Source organism: Oncorhynchus clarkii, chromosome 12 (genome assembly GCF_045791955.1).
Source record: "Oncorhynchus clarkii lewisi isolate Uvic-CL-2024 chromosome 12, UVic_Ocla_1.0, whole genome shotgun sequence".
Taxonomy (NCBI): domain Eukaryota; kingdom Metazoa; phylum Chordata; class Actinopteri; order Salmoniformes; family Salmonidae; genus Oncorhynchus; species Oncorhynchus clarkii.
Window position 1 is genome coordinate 47,260,507 of NC_092158.1, and position 25,185 is coordinate 47,285,691.

Here is a 25,185-nt window from a genome sequence, read left to right on the forward strand (position 1 = left end):
CCAAAAAGTTCTAATTTTTGTTTCATCAGACCAGAGGACATTTCTCCAAAAAGTACGATCTTTGTCCCCGTGTGCATTTGCAAACTGTAGTCTGGCTTTTTGATGGCAGTTTTATATATATTTATATAAACTTTATATTCCATGGAAATACATGGGTAGCCATGAGAAAGACACATCAATGACAACAAAAACAAAATATTTTAGTGCTCTCTCTCTCCAGATATACTCTAGACACCTAAAACAATCCTGCCATGCTACTGAACTTAGTAGGCCAAGTAGGCCTACAATTTGAACACTGACCTGAATGTCTGAGAAAAAAAATACAGAGCCCAAAGATGGGAGATAAAACCTGAACATGGAGACTACGTGTGTGTGTGATGCATAAACAGATGATTTTCTTCTCTTATCTTAGGGCCCTATAATGCATTGCATTTGCAAATAAACAAATTCGATAAAAGTCTGTCAAAAAAGAATTGAGCGGCGGCAGTGTAGCACCGTATCGTCCACCCCCGTCCCCCATCCCCATAGCGATCGACTATCGAGGCTGGCTTGTACACTATTATCCTAAAGATAATCACAACAAGATAAGTTCAAAGTCTGTACTTTGAATTACATCATAGTCAGTATGATTAAACCCCCATGAATAGAAGTTTGGATTCAATGACAAATTCAATATTATTTCCAGTGTAACTCCACTATTCTTAAAAAAGACACATTTGAACAAAATTAATTGCATATAGGAGCTCACAATTTTTTAAAAACTGTAGTTCAGTTGCCTTAGATCTTCAATTTTCTTTATTTTAATTTGTATTATTTGTTTATATGCAATTACTGTATGTGATATTTCACACCAAACAAAGCTGTTTAGTTTTGTATTTTCTGTGTTATGGACTGCTGGTGACTAATTCATAGTATCGTAGTATTTGTGTGACGGGTAGCCCATGGGTTCATAAGGGTTGGAGATGGGGATGGTTTTGCAATTGACTTCACAACGTGGGCATCTCATCAATTCAAAGAGGAAGGAGGTTGCATTGAGTGTGTGTGTGTGTGTGTGTGTGTGTGTGTGTGTGTGTGTGTGTGTGTGTGTGTGTGTGTGTGTGTGTGTGTGTGTGTGTGTGTGTGTGTGTGTGTGTGACCACCCTTTCAAAATAAGTGAATTGCCCAAACATCCTGCTGCAACAAAAACGGTTTACACTTACAGGTGAAATTAAGTATCAAAACCCAATTCTCAATGTTTCATTTACTGATAACAATGCTGACAGGCTTGCACATTCATCCTGAGAGTGGATGTCTCTTCCCTCTCTACAGAAATCCAACCTAGTCTATCAACAACTAATATTTGAAAGAGGAAGCACACAGCCAAAAGGAGTTTGTTTTGGCTTTCCAAAAATACTTTTTTGTTCCTTTTTATAAAATGACTAAACCTTTTGAAATCACAAGCCTTGCAGACATGTTGCATTGCAAAACCCCTGGTGAAACCCCACCTTTGTGTGGTAAGGAGGTTGCTATGAACAACATTGAGGAAAATAAAAGTACATTCAGTGCTACTATGACCAGTGGTGGAAAAAGTACTAAATTGTCATATGAGTAAAAGTAAAGATACCTTAATAGAAAATGATTCAAGTAAAAGTCACCCAGTAAAATACTACTTGAGTAAAAGTTTAAACGTGTTTGGTTTTAAATATACTTAAGTATCAAAAGTAAATGGAATTGCTAAAATGTACTTAAGTATCAAAAGTAAAAGTATAAACCTATTCAAATTTATATTAAGCAAATCAGACGGCATTATTATAATATTTTTTTTAACGTACGGATAGCCAGGAGCAAACTCAAACACGAATATAATTTAAAAACATGTTTAGAGAGTCCGCCAGATCTATTGGTAGATAGGTAAAAAAAACATTGAATATCCCTTTGAGCATGTTGAACTTATTAATTACACTTTGGTTGGTATATCAATACACCCAGTCACTACAAAGACATCCTTCTTAACTCAGTTGCCAGTGAGGAAGGATACCGCTCAGGGATTTCACCTTGAGGCCAATGGTGACTTTAAATATTTAATGGGAGTTTAATGAATGTGATAGGAGAAAACTGAGGATGGATTAACAACATTGTAGTTACTCCAATAAACTAATCTTATTGACAAAGGGAAAAGAAGGAAGCCTGTACAGAATAAAAAATATTCCAAAACATGCATCCTATTTGCAACAAGGCACTAAAGTAATACTGCAAAAAATGTGGCAAAGCAAGCATTTTTTTTCCTGAATACAAAGTGTTATGTTTGGGGCAAATCCAATACAAGACATTACTGTCTACCACTCTCCATATTTTAAAGCATGGTGGTGGCTGCATCATGTTATGGTATGGGTCTGCTTATAATCGTTAAGGACTGGGGAGTTTTTCAGGTAAACATTTTTACGGAATGGAGCTAAGAACAGGCAAAATCCTAGAGGAAAACTTGGTTCAGTCTGCTTTCCACCAGACACCTGGAGATTAATTCACCTTTTAGCAGGACAATAACCCAAAACACAAGGCCAAATCTACACTGGAGTTGCTTACCAAAAAGACAGTGAATGTTCCTGAGCAGCTGAGTTACAGTTTGACTTCAATCTACTTGAAAATATATGGCAAGACATGGAAATGCTCTAGCAATGATCAACAACAAATTTGACAGAGCTTGAAGTATTTTGAAAAGAATAATGAGCAAATGTCGCACAATCCAGTTGTGGAAAGCTCTTAGACACTTACCCATAAACACTCTGTAATCGATGCCGAAGGTGGTGCTTCAAAGTATTGACTCAGGAGTGTGAAACATGTTTTCACTTTGTTATTATGGGGTATTGTGTGTAGATAGGTAAGAAAAACATATATTTAATCCATTTTGAATTCAGGCTGTAACACAACAAAATGTGGAATAAGTCAAGTGGTATGAATACATTCTGAATCATTAACCCAATAAGTGAGACATGTAACTTTCTACAGAGCATACAGATCTATAATCACAACAACAACAACAAGACCCTTAGTGATCTGTTTATTTATTTGAATCAAATATTATCTGTGAGATTTTTTAAATAGTATGTTGTGAAATGCACTGTATCTATTCTTGACTGTGACAGCTTTATAACTTAAATAAAGGTAATAGCTTTGAGATGATGGCCTTTGGATGAACTCTGAACTCATGGATGATTCATAAAGGAAATTATGAATTGACCCAATGAATTCATGGATGATGCAATTGAAAGGATCTATATGCAACCAAAGTTATTTCTATTTCTCATTAAATGACAAGTGATAGCTACGTGAGGAAACCAAGGTATCTGTTGGGGACCTCCTACTACAGGGGCTGGCTGCTTTCTGAGTGCACACTGTTGCTATAAAAGCTCTTCCCTTTTCACTTTTCACTCGGCACATTTGTGGACTTGATCATTACTCTTCGGCATCTTACAATGGAGGAAATCTATGTCAGGCATGTGGAGTTTCTGGGCTTTGAGAAACGCTTCTTCCCCAGTCAGCACTATGTGAGTTTGAGTTTGATCATTGTTGACCAAAATACCAAATGGTTCAGTGGAGGTTAATGCATGAGGTTGTTTTCCCAGACATAGATTAAGCCTAGTCATGCTCAATGGAGATTCTCTATTCAAAGTGTTTATTAGCCCGAGTCTCTTCTTAATAGTAAAGACAATTGCTTAGAAAACTTTAATGACCAGGATTATTAGTTAACATTACATTGCTTTCATACCATTTTAATTCTGCAAAATAGCTGTAGAGGACTTGATGGTTCTTCACTTATCTTTTTGACTACTTTCTCAAAGGTCTACATGCTGATGGTGAAATGGAACAACCTGTCTGAGAAGTTGATCTATAGAGGGTATCCGGAGATCTACACATTTCATGTGAGTCTCTGCTCACATAATTTAATAGCCTGGAGGCAGAAAGTTGAAAGGTTGGACAACTGTGTAAGTGTAGTGTTTGTCTGTATGAAAATAGCAGGCGAAGGGATTTCATTGCTACCTCAATAACTGAAAGCTTGTTAAATAGATAAAGGCTGTGAAATGCCTGCCTTACTATTAGCCCCACTGATCTGCAGTCAGTTGATATGGTGCCTGTCTGCCGGGGATATAGAAATTCAAGATGAATAGCAGTCTCCCTACTACCCCCACTGATCTGCAGTTAGTTGATAATGTGTCTGGGTTATAGAAATCCCTAATGGAGATGTTCCCAATTGAGGCTGGTGACATCGATAAGAAAGACAGGATCATCCCTGCATTACCAGGTAAGGACATGTACCTGCTCTATGGCTTACCTCTCCACAATGATAACTGTTGTGTGGTTAGCGTTCTGGCACAAATGGTTGCTGTGCACCACATTGGTGGTGGAGGAGGTGAATGTCCACCTTACCATGTAAAGGGCATTGAGCACCTAGATGGAAAATCATGGATAAAGAAAGTATTGATCTCTCGACAATTTACTATAGCAGTGATGTTGTAATTCTAGTATCCTTTGCATTTTTGCTTCATTTGAAAACAAAACAAGTGTAGGTGTTGTGTGCACTTGGGTGAACAGACTAGGTAGTGGAAACACCTGCAGCTGCTATCCAGATGTGACAAATGTACTTCTCTTTTTTTGTATAAATGCTAATCAGTAAACCATAGCATCCTGTCTCGTTTTAATATTTAACCTTATTCAATATATTTTTATTTTCTAGAATTGAATTTAAGCATAAATTATTTATCTAAAATATATTATTTAAATTACAGTGCATCTTATTCTTATGCAGTCTAAATAGTTATATAGTATATTAAAAACTTCAATTGTTGTACTGTACAGTTAAAAGCTGATTGGTAGGGATTCTGTATGTGTATTACATATTTTGCACTTTTGCTTTTTGTTAAACAGTTTGCACTTTTAGTTCTCACTAAAGGCAGCCTATTTTTAATCCAAAGGCTGTGACCACTAGTGATTATTTAGTACGAAAGCTAAATTAACTAACACAGTTATTCCCAAACTGGAGAATTCCATTGGGGGTACGCCAAATAGAAATGTGATTCACATTAAAAAAATATATAAAAAAATATTTTTTGAATTTAAATAAATAAAATTAAAATCTTCATATTTTCAAACAGTCCCTTTATATTTTCCAATGGGGCTATACATTTCGGTGAGTTTAGCCTGCTTTCACTGCCAAAATTAATGACACCATATACTGTTCAGCGAAATAAGAACACAATGTCAAATACAGGTAGCCTAGTCAAATAATGAACATCCAATCACATTAACCATTACTCTCTCACGGGAATTCCACTAACGGTCCGTATGTAGACAAACGTAGCTGCTGCTCATGTTGGTATCTGTACTGATGGTGCAAAAGCCATGACAGGGAGACATAGTGGGGTGGTAACGTGTGTGCAAGCAGTTGCTCCCGACGCCACTTGGGTACACTGCAGCATTCGAGAGGCTCTTGCTGCCAAGGGAATGCCCGACAGCTTGAAATACATTTTGGACACTACAGTGAAAATGGTTAACTTTGTTATTAAAGCAAGGCCCCTGAACTCTCATGTATTTTCTGTAGTATCCAATGATATGGGCAGCGACCATGTAATGCTTTCATAACATACAGAAATGTGCTGGTTATCAAGGGGCAAAGTATTGACACGTTTTTTGAAATTGAGAGACGAGCTTGAAGTTCTTTACTGACCATAATTTTCACTTGTCTGACCACTTGCACGATGACTAGTTTCTCACACGACTGGCCAATCTGGGTGATGTTTTTTCTTGCCTGGATGATCTGAATCTAGGATTACAGGGACTCTCCGCAACTATATTCAATGTGCAGCACAAATTTGAGGCTATGATTAAGAAGTTGGAGCTGTACTCTGTCTGCATTAACAAGGACAACACACAGGTCTTTCCATCATTGTATGATTTTTTGTGTGCAAATGAACTCAAGTTTATGGACCATGTCAAATGTGATATAGAGAAGAACCTGAGTGAGTTGGATACGCAAATACGCAGGAACTTTCACGAAATCGATGACACAAACAACTGGATTCTTTATCCCTTTCATGCCCTGCCTCCAGTTCACTTACCAATATCTGAACAAGAGAGCCTCGTCGAAATTGCAACAAGCGGTTCTGTGAAAATGTTATCAAAATCAACTGCCAGATTTCTGGATTGGGCTGCGCTCAGAGGATCCTGCCTTGGCAAATCACGCTGTTAAGACACTGATGCCCTTTTCCCCTTTGCAACCACGTACCTATGTGAGAGTGGAACCCGGCTCTCACTAGCATGGAAATTAAATACAGGCACAGGCTGTGTGTGGAAAATTATTTAAGACCGAGACTCTCTCCAATACAACCCAACATTGCAGTTATGTGCATCCTTTCAAGCACACCCTTCTCATTAACCTGTGTTGAGTTATTCAGCATTTTCGATGAACAAATAAGATTTTATATGTAAGATGGTTAAATAAAGAGCAAAACTAGTTATTATTATTATTATTTGTGCCCTGGTCCTATAAGAGCTTTTTGTCACTTCCCACGAGCTGGGTTGTGACAAAAACTCACACTCATTCTTATGTTTAATAAATGTATTGTATTGTGTGTGTGTGGCAGGCTTATAATGATGGCAAAAAACAACGTTTGAGAGTGCCCTGACCATGATGATAGAGGGGGTACGCAGCTGGAGGTTGAATGTTTGTAGGGGTACGGAACTGTAAAAAGTTTGTGAACCACTGAACTAACACAACAAGGACCCTCAAGAGGGCTCAAGTGGTTTTAAGCTTGTGTTGATACAACATGGGGAAGCAGAAGTTGTGAACAAACCTCAAAGTACTATGCAATACCAGAATTTTCCCCAGAAAATAAGAATACCTATGAAGATTTTACTCTAAACAATATCATGTATTGACTGGATTTGGCCAATTTGGAAGGTGTATAAGGGCACAAGACAAGACCCAGATGCAGACACGAGAGGCAGATGGTTTGTGTCTTTGATATTTATTAATAATCCAAAAGGATTAGGCAAGAGAATGTTCGTGGACAGGCAAAAAAATAAATAATAATCTGTCATTCTGCCCCTGAACAAGGCAGTTAACCCACTGTTCCTAGGCTGTCATTGAAAATACGAATTTGTTCTTAACTGACTTGCGTAGTTAAATAAAGGTCAAATATATATTTTTACAAGTAGCTTTAATGACAGTGTGATACATTAAGAGGAAACTGCAATATGCGTTTAGTTCCTTGTCCAATTCAAAGTTCCACCTTTTCAGAGATAAACATATAACATCTACATCCAACACTGTAGTGTGGTATTTTGAATATTCCATTTTAATTGACCTGCAATTTTTTAAATGTTCCTTTCTGTCCCTCCTATCCTCAGCGCCAAAATGGTTGGACAGCCAAAAGAGCACCGAGACCAGGCAGAGCACTCTGGCTGAATACTGTCACTCTCTCATCAACCTGCCCCCCAAGATATCACGCTGCCAGCTGGTATGCAACTTCTTCAAGGTCCGACCGGAGGACGAGAACCCACCCGCTCAACAGCCGTAAGTACAACAACAAGGAATGTGTAATGGGTGTCGTCGTCTGATGAGGAAGAATCGGACCAAAACGCAGCGTGGTAAGTGTTCATGACTTTTATTGAACTGAAAACTAGAACAAAACAACTAAATGAATAAAAGAAACCGAAACAGTCCTGTCAGGTGCAGAACACTAAACAGAAAACAACTACCCACAAAACACCGGTGGGAAAAAGCTACCTAAGTATGGTTCCCAATTTTAGACAACGATAGACAGCTGTCCCTGATTGAGAACCATACCCGGCCAAAACAAAGAAATACAAAACATAGAAAACTGAACATTGAATACCCACCCAAATCACACCTTTACCATACCAAAATAGAGACATAAAAAGCTATCTAAGGTCAGGGCGTGACAGTATCCACCCCCCCGAAAGGTGCGGACTCCGGCCGCAAAACCTGAACCTATAGGGGAGGGTCTGGGTGAGCATTTCTCCGTGGTGGCGGCTCTGGTGTGGGACGCAGACCCCGCTCCACCCTTGCTTGGCCCACTTTGGTGGCGCCTCCCGTGCGGGGACCCTCGCCGCCGACCCGGGACTGGGGACCCTCGCTGCGGACCCCGGACTGGGAACCCTCGTTGTTGCGGGCCCCGGACTGGGCATCCTCGTTGTTGTGGGCCCCGGACTGGGGACCCTCGTTGTTGTGGGCCCCGGACTGGGGACCCTCGTTGTTGTGGGCCCCGGACTGGGGACCCTCGTTGTTGCGGGCCCCGGACTTGGGACCCTCGTTGTTGCGGGCCCCTGACTGGGCACCCTCGTTGTTGCGGCCCCGGACTTGGCACCCTCGTTGCGGGCCCACTTGGCTCAATGCCCACTTTAGCCCGGCACGGGCGGAGCGCATGCATAGGATGAACTGAACAGTCCCAGCGCACATGAGACACAGTGCGCAGAACCTGCGCAAGGCGAAACGGCGCACCGGAGACCAAGCACGCTGAGCTGCCACAATCCGCCCTGGCTGGATGCCCACTCTCGCATGGCACTTGCGGAGGGCTGGCATATACTGTAGCGCACCAGGCTATGAGCCCTCCATGGAGACACTGTGTGCTTTACCGCATAACACGGTGCCTGACCAGTACCACGCTGCTTCCGGTAAGCACGGGGAGTTGGCTCAGGTCTATAGCCTGATCTCCCCGTATGCCTCCCGCAAAAAAATTGGGGGGCTGCCTCTCGTGCCTGCTTTGCTCACTTGCCTCATATCGCCGCCTCTCAGCTTTAGCTGCCTCCAGTTCCTTTTTCGGGTGGCAATATTCCCCAGCCTGTCTCCAGGGTCCCTTTCCGTCCAGTATCTCCTCCCATGTCCAGGAATCCTGAACCCTCTGCACCTCCATACCACGCTGCTTGGTCCTTTGGTGGTGGGTAGTTCTGTACCTGACAGGACTGTTTCAGTTTCTTTTATTCTGTTTGTTGTTTTGTTCTAGTGTTCAGTTCAATAAAAGTCATGAACCCTTACCACGCTGCGCTTTGGTCCGATTCGTCCTCATCAGACGACAACACCCGTTACACAATGTCTCACTACTAATCTGTAAAGACTGTGGTTACATTATGACTCTTTACCCTTCTCCTGAAGTGTGCACTCGTAGACTCCCCTACATGGATTTAAAAGGAATGGACTGGTGTGAGGAACATGGTGTAAACTCCCTCCAGCCATGTATGCACCAATCCAATGCTGTAGGTCTAAGCCCTTAGATCACAACATCTACTAAGCTAACATATATAAGCTAACATGGTTCGGGGTTTTACAGAGAATTTTGTGACCGTTTTTCTTGTCCAGATCCTCTCATGTGTAGAAAAAACATAGCTTTCACTAACCCCATATTATGGAACAGGCTCAACCTTCATATCAGCCGAAAGAGGGTATTGAGATCCAGCCACTACAAGAAGCAGTAACATGCTGACCACACCGCTCGCGTTGCAAAATAAATGCACACATACATGTTATTCAATCATTGCACCCACACTGCGCGCTCGCGCGTCTGCGTTGGCCAGGCACTAAAATAGAAGTCGCTTCTATTTGTGGCGCAGAACGCGCTGCAGGTCCTGCCTCACCCATCTCCTCATTGGTTTATAGAAGAAAATACCCACTTGCCATCTCATTGGTTACACCCACATGGGTGATTGAAAGACGAACTGAGGAAAGTCGTTGTTATGGTAATACTATGAAAGTTATGCCAATCGTCATATAAAATCTAAAGAAGAAAAAGCCTGGAAGGAGGGCAGGTGACTAGAAACGATTGACTAGCGACAGCAAGCTAACTAAATATGACAAATTAGCTAGCAACTGCAAGCTAGCTAGCTAAATTACCATAAATGTTAAATCTTTTTGACCTGTCCCCAAATTAATATCATTGGTTCAGAGTTTTTGATATATTAACCTGTGTGTTGTGATCGCATTTGGTGTGGGGGGAAAAAATCTATTTGCACACAATAGCGCACTCGCGCAGCCGGTGTGGGTATGGCTTAAGTCTCTAGCATAAACATACAGGGAGCTATTTAAAATTACATCACTGTGTGACGTGCCATCTCATCAATCGACTTTAAGGTTTCCACACATTTAACCTGCGTAGATCTACACGGGTGTGTGCGCTGGGTGTATTCTTATTTTAGACCAACTGGCACCTTTTGGTAACATGATATGGCATGTTACAATTTTCATGTGGCACGGGAGTACATCGAATGTTGGACCACACTACAAGGATCTGGCCCTTTTGTGATGAAAAATTACATTGCAACACTGAGCCAAGTCCGTTGGGTCCGTCTCCGTAGGGTGTAAATAGCCCTTTAAGGTGGGTTAAATGCATTTGGGGGAAGAGGACAGTGTGCACACTTCTGGAGAAGGGTAATGAATCAGAATGCAGCCTCTTTCATTCCAAGAAGATTTTCCAGGAAGATGTTCCCTCTCCTCCCATTCACTCCCCTTCCCAGATCTGATAGGACTGGATGGGGGAAAAGCAATCTGGTGATAACTAGGTGGCGTTATTGCTTACACCTACCCTGTTGTATCAGATCCTTGAATGAAAATGAACAAGGGAATGAAACTCAGCCTTTGTGTTACATTTGCTTCTGGATTGATATACACTGAGTTTACAAAACATTAGAAACACCTTCCTAATATTGAGTCGCACCCTCTTTTGCCGTCAGAACAGCCTCAATTTGTCAGAGCATGGACTCTACAAGGTGTCCAAAGTGTTCCACAGGGATGCTGGCCCATGTTGACTACCATGCCTTCCACAGTTGTGTCAAGTTGCCTGGATGTCCTTTGGGTGGTGGACCATTCTTGAGACACACAAGAAACTGTTGAGTGTGAAAAGAAAAACCAAGCAGCATTGCAGCTCTTGACACACTCAAACCAGTGCGCTTGGCAACTACTAAGGGATCATGGCTTTCACCTGGTCAGTCTATGTCATGGAAATATGTTTTGTCCACTCAGTGTAGAATAATGAGTGAGTTCTCCATGTTTCCCTTGTAGATTCAAAAGAAATGAGGCCATCGTGATGTCCACGGACAAGGCCAGAGGCAACACTTCTGGTAAGACCCCGTCTTAGTCTTTACCCTTTTATAAACCCACTAATAGAAACACTTAGAAACACCAAACTTGTGAGGGAATATGTGCTATAGTCCTGTTATAAAGAGATCTACCATAGTGATTTAAAGTGGCAATCAGCAGTTGAAGCAATAACAAAGCCCCTGTCTCAGTAAAAAGCTGAGGTATAGGGCTAGAGAAATGTAACCACTCTGAAATTCATACAGAGCTATGGATACAAGGACCGGAGTAAAACAAGCTTATATTTTGGGTTCTGGTGGGGTACGTCAGTTGAACTAAGCTTATGAGGCCTTTATAAGTTATATTCTTCAAGAATCTATGGCTACACATAATTAATTTATAGGTCTACTGCAGATTGTCATTGTCATTTTTGTCATCTGACCAGAAATCTCTGGCCCCATCATATTGGAAAGCTACAGGGTGATCTCTGACTACAGCAAGACCTCCAAGTATGAGATCAACCTTCTTACTGGAGACTTAGTGGAGATTGTGGAGAAAAGCCCAAATGGTGAGTGACAATAAGACCCAACATCACTGAACAAGTGATTGGTCCCAGTCAGAACAGGCGCCATCTTAAAATACAGTTGCTCTAATATCAGGGTGGTGTATTCACTAGTGTGTACACTAGATGGCAACACCAAGCATGAACAATTGACATTTTCCATGAAATAATAGGCACAAAAGTGTGCATGTGACAATGTGAACCGGATGCAACATTTTCTCATTTGGGAAAAAGTCTGTCCTCCACCTTCTCTTCTCCGTGACCCGGAAACCGATAAGTGGTCAAGTGATCCAGGAGATGTCAATTTGTTAGTGTCCTCCCCTCCTCGATAGCCACCTTTCATTGAGGATAGTCATGTGCATCCTACCTGATTCCTTTGCGGAATAGTTTTCAATCGGTTTTTAATTTGTCAGAAGAGAAAAGCATGCACACGTTTAAAAACAATATAATATTTGTAGTAGGATGTCCCTTGGGGTTATCCGTACCTATGTAGGACATGCAAGGGTTAGGTTAATAAACAGGCTGGAGCTAGAACCTCGTTGTCGCGAGTCCTTTTAGATCGTACTACATGGGGTCAGAAGTGGTTTTAAAATTCACATAAACGTGAAGGATGTACCAAATAAATCATACATTCAGGCTGTTTCAAAGCAGGGAGGGCACAGTGGAGATAAAACAGAACATATCATTATTTTGCTAGCTAAAGAGCAAGGACTAAGTTACTGCTAAGCAACATGTTGCAAGAGGAAGAAGCTGGCAGGATTTCAGGGTTTGCGACTCCAAGTTCAACGGGCTCTGGCGCAAACATGGACAGGCCAGTGGGTAGTGCTGACGGATTTCGCATTAGTCCCCCAGAGAATTTTGTTTGTATGGACATTCAAAACTGGCCGAAATGGATCAGGCGCTTTGAAAGGTACAGGGTAGTGTCAGGCTTAAACGTGAAAAATTGCCCAGCAAAGGATGCGGAATGCAGGTAATGTCACAGGAGAGGACACTTTTCAGCTATCTGTCGATTAAAGCAAAGGCATGAGGTTTCAGAGGAGGTACAGCAGGACAGCATCTTTCTGGGAGAAGTAAAGGAAAACAATGCTGGCTGGCATTCAGACATTAAACTCAATGGGGAGGTTGTGTCATTTAAACTAGACACTGGGGCAGCAGTGACAGCTATCCCAACTAGGCTGTATAGCTATAGCAGAGATGGCCCTTTGCTCTCTACAAACAAAAACCTGTACGGGCCCAGTAATAACATTTTACCAGTGGTAGGGCACTTGGTGATCAAACTGGAGAGTAAAGACAAAAGTGCCATCCAGCCTGTCTTCGTCATTGACTCTCTAGCCAGACTGTTGCTGGGGCTGCCAGCAATTGAAGCATTGCAACTCATTGAAAGAGTGAGCGAACTGGAAGACCCAGGTGAGGTTTTCAAAAAGAAATTCCCAAAAGTGTTTTCTGGTCTAGGAAGGATAGAAGGTGACTACAAAATCCACCTGAAAGAGGATGCTGTCCCCTATGCCCTTACCACCCCCCGTCGTGTGCCTATCCCTTTATTGGCCAGAGTAAAGGAAGAGTTGGGGAGGATGGAAGAAATTGGTGCGGTGTCTAAAATAGAGTGCCACAGACTGGTGTGCAGGGATGGTGGTGGTCCCAAAAGCCAATGGGGAAATAAGGATCTGTGTGGACATGACTGAATTGAATGAGGCATTCTGCAGAGAGAGACACATCTTACCATCAATGGAGCAGTCACTGGCTCAGTTTGATGGCTCTCAAGTCTTCACAAAGCTGGATGCCCACTCAGGTTTCTGGCAGATACTGCTGTCATCAGAGAGTAGGGCGCTCACAACATTTATAACACCGTTTGGCCGTTACTGTTTTAATGTTTTGCCTTTTGGAATCACTTCCGGTCCTGAGCATTTCCAAAGACGCATTTCCCAGCTGTTGGATGGGCTGAGTGGCGTCATAGTCCACGCGGACGATGTGCTTGTGTGCGGAAGGGACAGAGCAGAACATGATGTAAGACTCACAGCAGTTCTGACCCGACTCCAGGAGACTGGCCTGACACTCAATGAAAAATGCACTTTTGCACAATCAGAGGTCTTGTTCTTGGGGCACAAAATCAGTGCAGCTGGAATAGAGCCGGACCCAGAGAAGATCAGCGCCATCACAGATATGCCCAGACCCCAGAATGTGGCTGAAGTCAGGACCTTCTTAGGCATGGCCACATATGTGGGTAAGTTCCTCCCACAGTTCTCAGATACAACCAAACCTCTTGAGAGACTTACTAGCCAAAGAGAATGCCTGGTCATAGGGTCACATGCAACAGATAGCGTTTGACAAAATTAAAGGAGATCTGGCCTCACGCTTGTCCCCACGCTAACACAAAAGTATCAGCAGATGCATCATCCTTTGGGCTATAGGGGCGGTCCTCACACAGATGCAGGACAACATGGAGTGGCGTCCAATCGCATACATCTCCCGAAGCTTATCCGACACAGAGAAAATATATGCTCAAGTGGAGAAGGAGGCGTTGGCTATCACATGGGCATGTGAAAAGCTCAGCCAATACCTTATTGGCCTGCAGTTTACAGCAGAGACTGACCACAAACCACTGTTGGCTCTGTTAGGGACAAAAGCACTGGACGACTTGCCTCCCAGAGTTCTGCGCTTCCGCCTCAGATTACTGAGGTTCACCTACAAGATGGTGTATGTGCCAGGGAAGGCACTGATCACAGCAGATGCACTCTCCAGGGCCCCAATTAAACGTCCATTTTAAGAGGAGGAGCAATGTCTAGAGGGTGAGGTACAGGTGTCCATTAATGCAATAAGGGACAGTCTACCTGCATCTCAGACCAAACTGCAGCAGATTGCAGAGGAGCAACAACAAGACCACATCTGCCAACAGATAGTGCAGCAGTGCAAAAAGGGATGGCCCAGGCAGGAGGAACTGCCTCAACTGCTGAAGCCCTATTGGGTGCACCAAAGTGATTTCCACTGTAATGGAGACCTTCTCATGAAAGGACAACAGAGAGTTATCCCAGAGACTCTACAACCAGAAATGCTAGACAGAGTACATGATGGACACATGGGGATAACCAAATGCAGACTGAGGGCTCAACAGTCAGTGTGGTGGCTTGGTCTGAGTTCTCAGATTGCAAAGCTAGTGGCCCAGTGTGAGGTCTGTACAAAATGTCAACCTTGTCATCCGGAGCCAATGATGGCAACGGAGCTGCCAAAACGGCCATGGCAAAAGGTAGGAGCGGATATGTTCTATTGGAAAAATGACACTTATCTGCTAGTGGTAGATTACTACTCAAGATACATTGAAATAGCAAAGACACCCATAACCACATCAGCTGGTGTTATCAATGGATTAAATTCATTTTTTTCCAGGCAAGGGGTCGCTGAGGTCCTGGTTACAGATAACGCTCCCCAGTTCTCTGCAAGCTCCTTTTCTGCTTTTGCCGCAGAATATGACTTCATACATGTGACCAGTATCCCCTACCATGCACAGAGTAATGGTGAGGCAGAGAGAGCTGCTGAAAAAGAACAAGGATCTATACAGGGCTCTGTTAGCTTACAGAGTTACAACACTGCATCATGGGCCGTCGCCTGCCGAGCTCCTGATGGGCAGGAGGCTGCGTTCCCCATTGACTGTCTCGCCGGCTCAGCTTAAACTCCGATGGCCTAACAGGAAGGCCTTCGCTGAGAGGGACAAACGGCTGAAACAAACGAAAACTGGAGACTTTAATCGGAGACACCGTGCTAAGGAGATGCCCGAGCTGACCGAAGGTCAACGTGTGTGGATTACAAACTCAAAGACACCAGCAATAGTGCTGAGGAAAGCGGATGCCCCACGCTCCTATGTGGTGGACACAGGCTCAGAAGAGGTACGAAGGAACAAAACACACCTCAGAGCTCTTCCAGATCTACCAGCCACACAGACTGAGGCCACAGAAAATGCACAAAAAGAGGGTGAAGGAGAGAGAATGCTCACAGAGCCACAAGCGCACCCAAAAAGGAATGTGAAGCCACCAGAGTGGCTGAAAGACTATGTTACGTGAAGAGAAAACATACTGTTGGGGACCATACCCAGCAAAAAGAGACTGTACCTAAGTTAATGTTCATACTGTGTGATTTAATGCTTTCATACTGTTTCGGGATGGGAAGTATCATGTTAGAGAATAATACTGGTTTCCAAATTGCATTTCAGTTATGTTTCAGGGGTTATGCATGTTGAGTTCTTGTTCATGGGAGAGGGGAAGATGTGGTAGGATGTCCCTTGGGGGTATCCGTACCTATGTAGGACATGCAAGGGTTAGGTTAATAAACAGGCTGGAGCTAGAACCTCATTGTCGCGCGTCCTTATTTTAGATCATACTACACTACTTATCGTTTTATCTATAAAATGTGTTGCACAACTAACTTCATTCGTTTTTTATTACTTTACATGATTATTTTGGGGTCCACCCCTGTAAGTGTAGTTTGCCTGATGACGAGCGAGTGGAGAAGGAGTCCAATTTCATACAAGCGCATTTTCGGCCAAGTTCCGTCTCCTCGCCGCCTCTTTTCGATTACCTTTGACCTTTTTCAAAAAGAGGCGACAGGACGGAGGAGTTGAGCAAATCCTATTGAGAAAAGCCCCTAGTTATCCCTCAGGTATTCCTGATGAATCTACTGCTGCTCCTTCTGGGTCGTGTTTAGTAGGCACGAAACAAAAGACAACCGACTGACACAGGGAGGGAGTACCTCCTACCCAATAGGAAACACATATTTTTATTTTTAAGTGTTTACCATTGCATGCCCTACTGAACATGGATATGGTTTCTGTGCTTAGTGCTCACTTGACCTTTGAGCCCTCTACCATGGCAGGTTGGTGGTTCTGCCAGTGTGATATCAAGCGTGGCTGGGTGCCCGCCTCTTACCTGGAGCCCCTTGATGGACCAGAGGAGCCTGAAGACGCTGATCCCAACTATGCAGGCAAGTCTCACCACCTGCTAGGGCTCTAACTAAAATAAGAGCAAGGGAGGCTAGTGGCGACCAATCAACATTTTTTATTTATATTTGTATCTAATATCTATGTGACACTATTTTCAGTGAGGTCACAGGTGATGTGTTTGTTAGGTTTTGTGTTGGCTGTCTGTATAATATTAACCTAATTCTAAACCAACTTTGAGAAGCTAGTGAAGCCTTTCCTCTAGGTCAGGTATTCCAAGCAATGCCGTTGGGGGTACGCCAAATAAAAATGTGATTCACATTATTTAATTTTTTATATCTTCACATTTTCAAACAGTCCATTTTATTTTCCAATGGTGCTCTACATTTGTGAGAGTTTTTCTTTCTCACCTGATTAGCCTCCTTTCACTGCCAAAAATAAAACGAAACCATCTTCAGCAAAATAACAACACATTGTCAAATACAGGTAGCCTAGTCAAATAATTAACATCCAATCACATTAACCGTTACTCTCTGTAGCTGCTGCTCGTGTTGGTATCTGTACTGATGGCGTAAAAGCCATAACAGGGAGACATAGTGAAGTGGTACCGCGCGTGCAAGTGTTACGCCCCTGAAAACGGGAGAAATAATCACGAGAGTGATACGGCGTTGTTTTCTCAATTCAACTTTTAGTTCAATTTTTACAAAAGTAACACATTACAAAACAACAGAAAAACCATTATACAAATAACACAGCAAAATATCTTATTAACAACGCACATGTTCATTCACAATCGACATAAAATGGCAGCTACTCTCAGTACGATGCTATTCTTCGCTACAACCGAGCAGGGCTCATATTACTCTCTTCAAACTTAACTCTAACTTCCTCAAGATGTTACTAAGACACACCTTAAACACTCTTGACATGTTAGCGAGTTATAACATTTAAATTACTATTTTTTTATCATCAATAAAGTACCTGAAAACAGGGGAGAAATAATCACGAGAGTGATACAGTGTTTTCTCAATTCAACTTTTAGTTCAATGAGAAAAGTCATTCTCATTGGAATATGGCTGGAGACCAGAGCAGTCGATATCCGGCTCATAGATTAAGAGAATTTCGTAGATCACAGATTAACACTTTTAGGCACCACAAAATAAAGTAATCAATATACTGTTTACACATTACTCACAATTCGTACCCTTTGTACGCTTAACGGATTTGAACTTTAACACAATTATATGAATGTTATCAATCTCTATCAACTAATACTGAATGCATCTTTTTAACCTTAGATGTTTTAAGATCCTAACATACTATGAACTTACTAACACTTTTTAATGTATAACAGGCTGAATATTTCCTTTAACCTGTCACACAAGCAGTTGCTCCCGATGCCACTTGGGTACACTGCCAGAGGCTCTTGCTGCCAAGGGAATGCCTGACAGCTTGAAATACATTTTGGACACTACAGTGAAAATGTTGAACTTTGTTAAAGCAAGCCCCCTGAACTCTAATGTATTTTCTGCGCTATGCAATGATATGGGCAGCGACCATGTAACACTTTTATAACATGCAGAAATGCGCTGGTTATCAAGGGGCAAAGAATTGACATGTTTTTTTTAATAGAGAGATGAGCTTAAACTTTACTGACCATAATTTTCACTTGTCTGACTTCTTGCATGATAACTAATTTCTCACACAACTAGCCTATCTGGGTGATTTTTCTTGCCTGAATCTCCGCAACTATATTCAATGTGCGGCACAAAATTGAGTCTATGATTGACACAAACAACTGGATTCTTTATCCCTTTCCTGCCCTGCCTCCAGTCCACTTATCGATATCTGAACAAGAGAGCCTCATCGAAATTGCAACAAGCAGTTCTATGAAAATGTAATTTAATCAGAAGCCATTGCCAGATTTGCTGCGCTCAGAGGATCCTGCCTTGGCAAATCACGCTGTTAAGACACTGATGCCCTTTGCCCCTTTGCAACCACGTACCTATGTGAGAGTGGATTCCCAGCCCTCACTAGCATGAAAATTAAGTACAGCCACAGACTGTGTGGAAAATGATTTAGGACTGAGACTCTCCAATACAACCCAACATTACAGAGTTATGTGCATCCTTTCAAGCACACCCTTCTCATTAACCTGCGGTGAGTTATTCACCATTTTCAATGAACAAATGATTTAGGACTGAGACTCTCCAATACAACCCAACATTGCAGAGTTATGTGCATCTTTTCAAGCACACCCTTCTCATTAACCTGCGGTGAGTTATTCACAATTTTCAATGAACAAATAAGGTTTTATATGTAAGATGGTTAAATAAAGAGAAAAAAATATGTATTATTATTTGTGCTCTGGTTCTATAAGAGCTCTTTGTCACCACCTGGCTCATGGGAAGTGACAATCTCACACTCATTCTTACATTCATTAAACATATGGTATAGTGTGTGTGTGGCAGGCTTACAATGATGTAAAAAAAAAACATTTGAGAGTGTGCTGACTCTGGTGCTAGAGGGTGTACGCAGCTGGAAGTTGTTTTTTGGGGGGATTGGGATCTACTGCTCTAGGTGGTACAAAAGTGCTTTGAGTTTGAGCTCATAATTCCAATGTGTGTTTGTCCCCACAGGAGAACTCTATATCACCACCCAAGCCTACAAGGCAGCACAAGATGATGAGCTAACTCTTGAGACTGGAGAAACTATTGAGGTCATTCACAAACTGCTGGATGGATGGTGGGTGGTCAGGTATGTAGGCTGATTCTGTACTCTTCCCTGCTCTCTATTCATCTCTGTAATAAGTTCGGACCACAGGCAGGCAGCTGTGTGGATCAGTAGTAGCTTACATATTTGCTACTGTTGTATCATATAGCCACACACACACAGTGTTTCTAAGTGCTTGTTGGGTGTATCGCCTTGGATAGGAAAGGAGAGGAGACAGGACACTTCCCCTCTATGTTTCTCCACAAAACTGGAGAGAAGAAGGAGATGGAGGAGAACGTGATTAGAAGACAGATACCACCACCCAGACGGTAGGCCTACAAACTTCTGGACATTTATTTTGGATGACATCCTCTATGGATAAAGACAGTTATAAAAGCATAGAAACTCTGACAAAGACCTTGTCTTTCGTACCTTGTCTTAACTGAGTTAAGAAATTAAGTATTCAAATGGGCTTCTTATTGTAGCAATGAGATGATTGTTATCACAGCGCACTACCCTTTTTTACGGGCGATAGGTTCAGTACACATCACTGCATTCTGTATCAGGAAGTAGGATGGCCCTCTTTGAAGTCTCATAGATTGATGCATTGCACTCTTTTTGTTTATAAAGCCCTCCTGCATCAACTTCCGCCATACCTTACTGCATTATTAATTTGAAGTAAGGTATGTAAGGACTCAAGTAAAAGTCTCCCAGTAAATTACAACTTGAATAAAAGTCTAAATGTATCTGGTTTAAAATTAAAGTACTCAATTGTCATACTTGAGTAAATGTACATTTGTCACGTTGGCATGAAGGATCGGGAGACAGGTGCAGGAATGCGTAATAGTTTTTTTTACAGTGTGCCGTATAAAGGCACGGGGACGAAGACCAAACAAACACGTAACAAAACACAGGGTAGAAACCCAAAACAAAAGAGCATAAATAACACATGCGCACAATGATTAACTCATGGGACGAGACCCGTAATCATCTGCGCGATCCACAATGGCACGTAAAGCCAAAACACACAGCACAGGTACTCACACACATCAACGGACTTTGGAACAATAATTGACAGCCCAATGGTGAAACAAAGAGCACATTTATACAATTACAATCAGTGGGAATTGGGAACAGATGTGAGTAATGACACAATTCCGGAGGGATCTGTGACAACATTCTACATAAAATTCCTTATTAAGCAAGCCAGAATTTTTTATTGTTAAAAAAAATATATACGGACAGACAAGGGCACACTCCCACACTCAGACATAATTTACAAACACAGTGTTTGTGTTTAGTGAGTCTGCCAGATCAGAGGCAGTAGGGATGATGCGTTATATTGATAGGTGAATGAATTGGACCACATTGCTGTCCTGCCTTAGCGTTCGAAATGTAACGGGTACTTTTGGATGTCAGTGAAAATGTATGGAAGTAAAAAAGTACATATTTTCTTTAGGAATGTGAAAGTAAAAGCCCCCCCCCCCAAAAAAGAAGAATTTAGTAATTCAAAGTATTTTTATTTTACCCTGGACGTATGAGCTACCAGACCCGGTCTGAGGGATGGCTAACTCTGGAGATACCTTTGATTTCCACTGAGTTGGGTAGATCTGCTTTTAGTTTTCTTGCACCTTACGTGTGGAATGATCTCTAATATACTTTAACATTGGAGGAATTGGTACCGCTAAGGCATTTCAGATCTTTTTACTGAAGACTGTCTGTTTTTTATGATTGTTTTTTGCTTCTCATGTATTGTTGTGTATATCAAAGTTTATGTGGATGCGTAGTTTAATGTGTATATTGTATTTTTAGATGTATTGTGCTAAACAGGGCTCATCTGGCAAAGAGAATTTGGACTTGGAATTGAATCCCTGTCAAAATAATGGTTAAATAAAATATTGATACTTTTTAATGGTTTGTTTTAACTTCTCTTTTCCTCTTTCAACATATATCTCCTCTTGGCTTTCAGGTCTACAATCCGCAATGCCCAGAGTATTCACGGTAAAGGGCGCAAGGGCATCAGCCAGAACACGTACCGCAGGAACAGTCGCCGCTTCCTGCTGCAGAAAGGCGACTGGCCCAATCAGCCCAGGAAGACCTCTAATGACGCCACACAGTCTCCCCTGCAGGAGAAGGAAAACGGAGGTACATCATTTTGATGCAGCCAGCCATTTTTATACTGTATGAAATCCTATTGGAGCAGACCTGGGTTCAAATATTGCTGTATTTGTTTTCTTTCAAAGCTTTATTGAGCTTGCCTGAAATGCAGAATGGAACCAATGAAATAGTACCAAAAGTTCAAACCCTGTTTATGTAGCACTCCAGGCAAGCTCAGCTCCAGGCACTCCTTTACAGCTCAGCTGTAAAGCAGCAGTGACAACTGCTGAAGTAAAAAGGGCTTTATAAAATACATTTGATAGATTGATTGAGCTCAAGCAAACACTGCTAAGAGTACTATTTGAAGCCAGGTCTCCGGTGGGGTAGTATTGGCTATGACTTGCTCCCACAGTAAAGGCTTTCACTCAAACAGCAAAGCTGTATATTGCCGTCTCCATAAAAGCAGCAATGCGCTTGCCCCGATCACCTGAGGATTTCTCCTTTTCTGATAACAATTTCCTGTGTTTGAGGGGTGCAAATTTCACGTGTCACTTAAATTTCACTGGATTGATTGCTTTCATTTTACTCTTGTTACTCTTTCCTACTCTCACTTGTGCCATTCGTTTTTTATGTTAACATTTACAACCGCGAAAATGTTTGTAATGACCTTTCAAAGACTCCGGTAATGACTGAAATGGGCTTAATGGAATACATTGGTTTTCTGTTACGTCTATAAAGGGACAGTACTCATCCGGGACTGGGGTACGCACCAATCTAACAGTTCAACTTCACCTGAATTCAAGCAACAACGACACAATCGTTTTAATAATTTTTATAATCTTTTTTTTTTAATAGATGCAGTCAAAATGTTGTGATGAATATTCATATCATAGTCACCAGTCAATTCCATTACACTAAAATGTTACTTCAACCAGCGATTGCTTGAGATGGCTAGCTATGCTGCCAGTATGTCTTAATGAGTGTTAGCATGGTAATAGCATACCCTGCACACAGCATTTATTTATTTTTTAAGGGGCATGCAGTAGGTTAATGATATCAGCCAACTGATGTTGTATCGGACATTTCAAACAACATTCCCAGCTACAGTCACGGTATTTAGTTTAAGAGAATTAACGAGATTGAACAAGGCAAATTTGGGCTAATTTGAATGGATGCAAATCGCAGACTTTTTCATCCCTACCCCAGTAGACCCACATTACCCTATAAGAACGCTAACTCCTGGTCGGGGATTTAACGCAGCATCTCGACACTTACATTACCAAAAAGAGATTAAATAACTATTTTGGCGAGTGTTTTATGAGCAGTTAACAAATGAAATGCGCTGAAATAAAAGCAACTTCCGTCTGTTTGGGTTTATTAGCTACAACTCTTCGCATTTTGTTTAGCCCAGGCAGGTATGGTGTCTCCCGTAGGACCTCTAAGGTGAGTCAAAAGGAACACCCAACAGCCATTCCCAGGGGCTCCATAGCGAACATAAATACAACTGTTTATTATGGATTTTCATGGCAATTAAGTTGGCATGCGCTACACAGCGTATGTGAATTGACACTCCCTACTCTCAAACACAAATGTCATGCTGTTGACGGGCATCTCTCCATGTAGTTTCAGCTTAACACGTGGTTGATCATTCATAAATTCTCTCTCTGAACCTGCTCGGAAAGCACACTGACCGTGATGAAGTTAGCCCAATAGAGATATCCAACATCAAACAAATTCTGCCGCAGTCGCACACAGGCTTCAGCGAGCTAGAGTTGGCTAGCTTGGCTACAGTTGGCTAGCTTGCTAGCTACTTCTTGACACAAATGAGAGAACATCACTCTGACCTCTTAACTCTCCCTAGCAGACTGTTTTCACATTATAGACAGGTAAGTGACTAACTGTGTTGAAGTTTTGCCAGAGTGAATGTACGAATGCTTCCCATGTGAGAAAAACCCCACAAGAAACACACCCACATCAAAGCACACCTCCAAGATGCAAATCTTGTCTTTTCAGTTGCATTTATTAACGAGGAGGGTGGAAAACCGAGGCGAAATCAGCCAGTTCAGACTCCTTTAATTATTTGTCTCTGCCAGTACAATGTTGTGTGTGCTATAATTCAATCAATATCTGATGGGAATTCAAACATTTGGAGTATCTGCATCCATTGTCCAACTGTTATAGTTCTCATAATTTCATTGTTTAACCTTTTACCAATTTCAATGACCGTTTCTAAAATAAGGCCTTCACAGTTTTCTACCGATTGACTTTCAGACAACATCCCAAAGCCAGCAGGCTCTAGTCCAGGGGGCGAGCTGAAGAAAGGGGCTCCCTTCATCCCCCCTCGGCCCAGTCCTGAACTCATCATGGAGCGCTGCACGGAGAACACCTGTAAAAAAGTCAGCGTCCGCAAGACGAACTGAGCTTTAAACTTTGTGTCAGTAATGGAATGCAAAGAAAGATAGGTTCATGTGTGCAATACAAACTGATCAGCAGATAAAGCCAACCATGTGTACCTTTGAGGGCACTTTGCATTTTGTTCTAAATGTAAACACTTAGGACTAACTAACTGCTTGGAGAAAGTAAAACAATAGTGAAATGTAAATGTACACTCCTCTACCTATTTATTTGGACAGTGAAGCAAAAACATTTAATTTGGCTATAGAAATATGAGGCGACAGTACAGAATGTCACCTTTTATTTGAGGGTATTTTCATATCGGTTTTCTTTATGTATACTGAACAAAAATATAAATGCAACAATTTCAATGACAGTTCATTTCAGTTACAGTTCATAGAAGGAAATCAGTTCATTTAAATACATTCATCAGGCCCTAATTGAGGGAGCCTGGCTCAGCCAATCAGAATGAGTTTTCCTCACAAAAAGGCTTTATTACAGACAGAAATGCACTTCAGTTTCATCAGCTGTCTGGGTGACTTGCCTCAGACAATCCCGCAGGTGAAGATGTGGAGGTCCTGGGCTGGCATGGTTACAAGTGGTCTGTGGTTGAGGCCAGTTGGACATACTGACAAATTTTCCAAAATGACGCTGGAGGCAGCATATGGTAGAGAAATTAACATTCAATTCTCTGGAAACAGCTCCGGTGGACATTCCTGCAGTCGGCATGCCAATTGCACGCTCCCTCAACTTGAGACATCTGTGGCATTGTGTCGTGTGACAAAACTGCACATTTTAGAGTGGATTTTTATTGTCCCATCACAATTTCAGGGATATTTTATTCCAGGTCATGAAACATGTGACAGCACTTTACATGTTGTGTTTGTATTTTTGTTCAGTATACAATAAGTTACCCTAAAATAACACCGGTGTATTACAAATTTTGAAGTGTCCATTTTCTCTGTTACTATTTTATAAAGTGTGTGGTTAGTAAATGTGTTTGCGACGCCATATGCAGTTTTTGGAATATAAGCTTCTTTATTTGTTTGCTGAAATAAGCTATTTGTAACCTACAAAATAAATAATATAGTCTGAAATTATTTTGTGCAGTCTGCTATTTCATCGTTAGCGACGATGTCCCCTCAGTGACTATATGAATGCATCCAAACCAAGAACCATGGATTACAGGCACTATCCGCACTGAGATAAAGGCTTGAGCTACCGCTTACAAAGAACAGGACGCAGACATGGAAGCATACAAGAAAGCCCACTATGACCTCCAATGAGACATCAAACATGCAAAAGGAAAATATAGGAGAAAGGTGGAATCCTATTACACCGGCTCCGACGCTCGTCGTATGTAGCAGGGCTTGCAGACGATAACAGAATACAAAGGGAAACCCAGCAGTGAGCTGCCCAGTGATGCAGAACTCC

General features: G+C 41.9%; 1 protein-coding gene across 2 annotated transcripts; it reads left to right on the forward strand.

The window, feature by feature from the left end:
- The first annotated feature begins 3,307 nt into the window (after positions 1–3,307).
- Positions 3,308–24,848, forward strand: LOC139422061 (neutrophil cytosolic factor 1-like). Of its 2 annotated transcripts, XR_011635703.1 has the most exons (12): positions 3,308–3,524; positions 3,819–3,899; positions 4,204–4,279; positions 7,384–7,549; positions 11,048–11,106; positions 11,508–11,630; positions 16,485–16,592; positions 19,188–19,305; positions 19,482–19,589; positions 21,230–21,405; positions 23,629–24,075; positions 24,651–24,848. XR_011635703.1 is itself a non-coding variant. In XM_071173205.1 (11 exons), exons 1-11 carry the CDS (start codon positions 3,453–3,455, stop codon positions 23,775–23,777), a joined length of 1,236 nt encoding a protein of 411 aa, XP_071029306.1. In that variant the 5' UTR covers positions 3,308–3,452; the 3' UTR covers positions 23,778–24,848. The 2 variants fall into 2 exon arrangements, 1 of the variants encoding a protein (XP_071029306.1); XM_071173205.1 differs by having other exon boundaries at positions 23,629–24,848.
- Positions 24,849–25,185: the final 337 nt, after the last annotated feature.

What these genes read in the sequence shown, in the direction of transcription:
- LOC139422061 (XM_071173205.1), top strand. Translation starts at nt 3,453, where the DNA reads ATGGAGGAAATCTATGTCAGGCATGTGGAGTTTCTGGGCTTTGAGAAA. An exon ending in TCTTCCCCAGTCAGCACTAT is followed by an intron (nt 3,525 to 3,818) that starts GTGAGTTTGAGT and finishes ACTTTCTCAAAG; the next exon opens with GTCTACATGCTGATGGTGAA. An exon ending in GCAGGAGAAGGAAAACGGAG is followed by an intron (nt 21,406 to 23,628) that starts GTACATCATTTT and finishes ATTGACTTTCAG; the next exon opens with ACAACATCCCAAAGCCAGCA.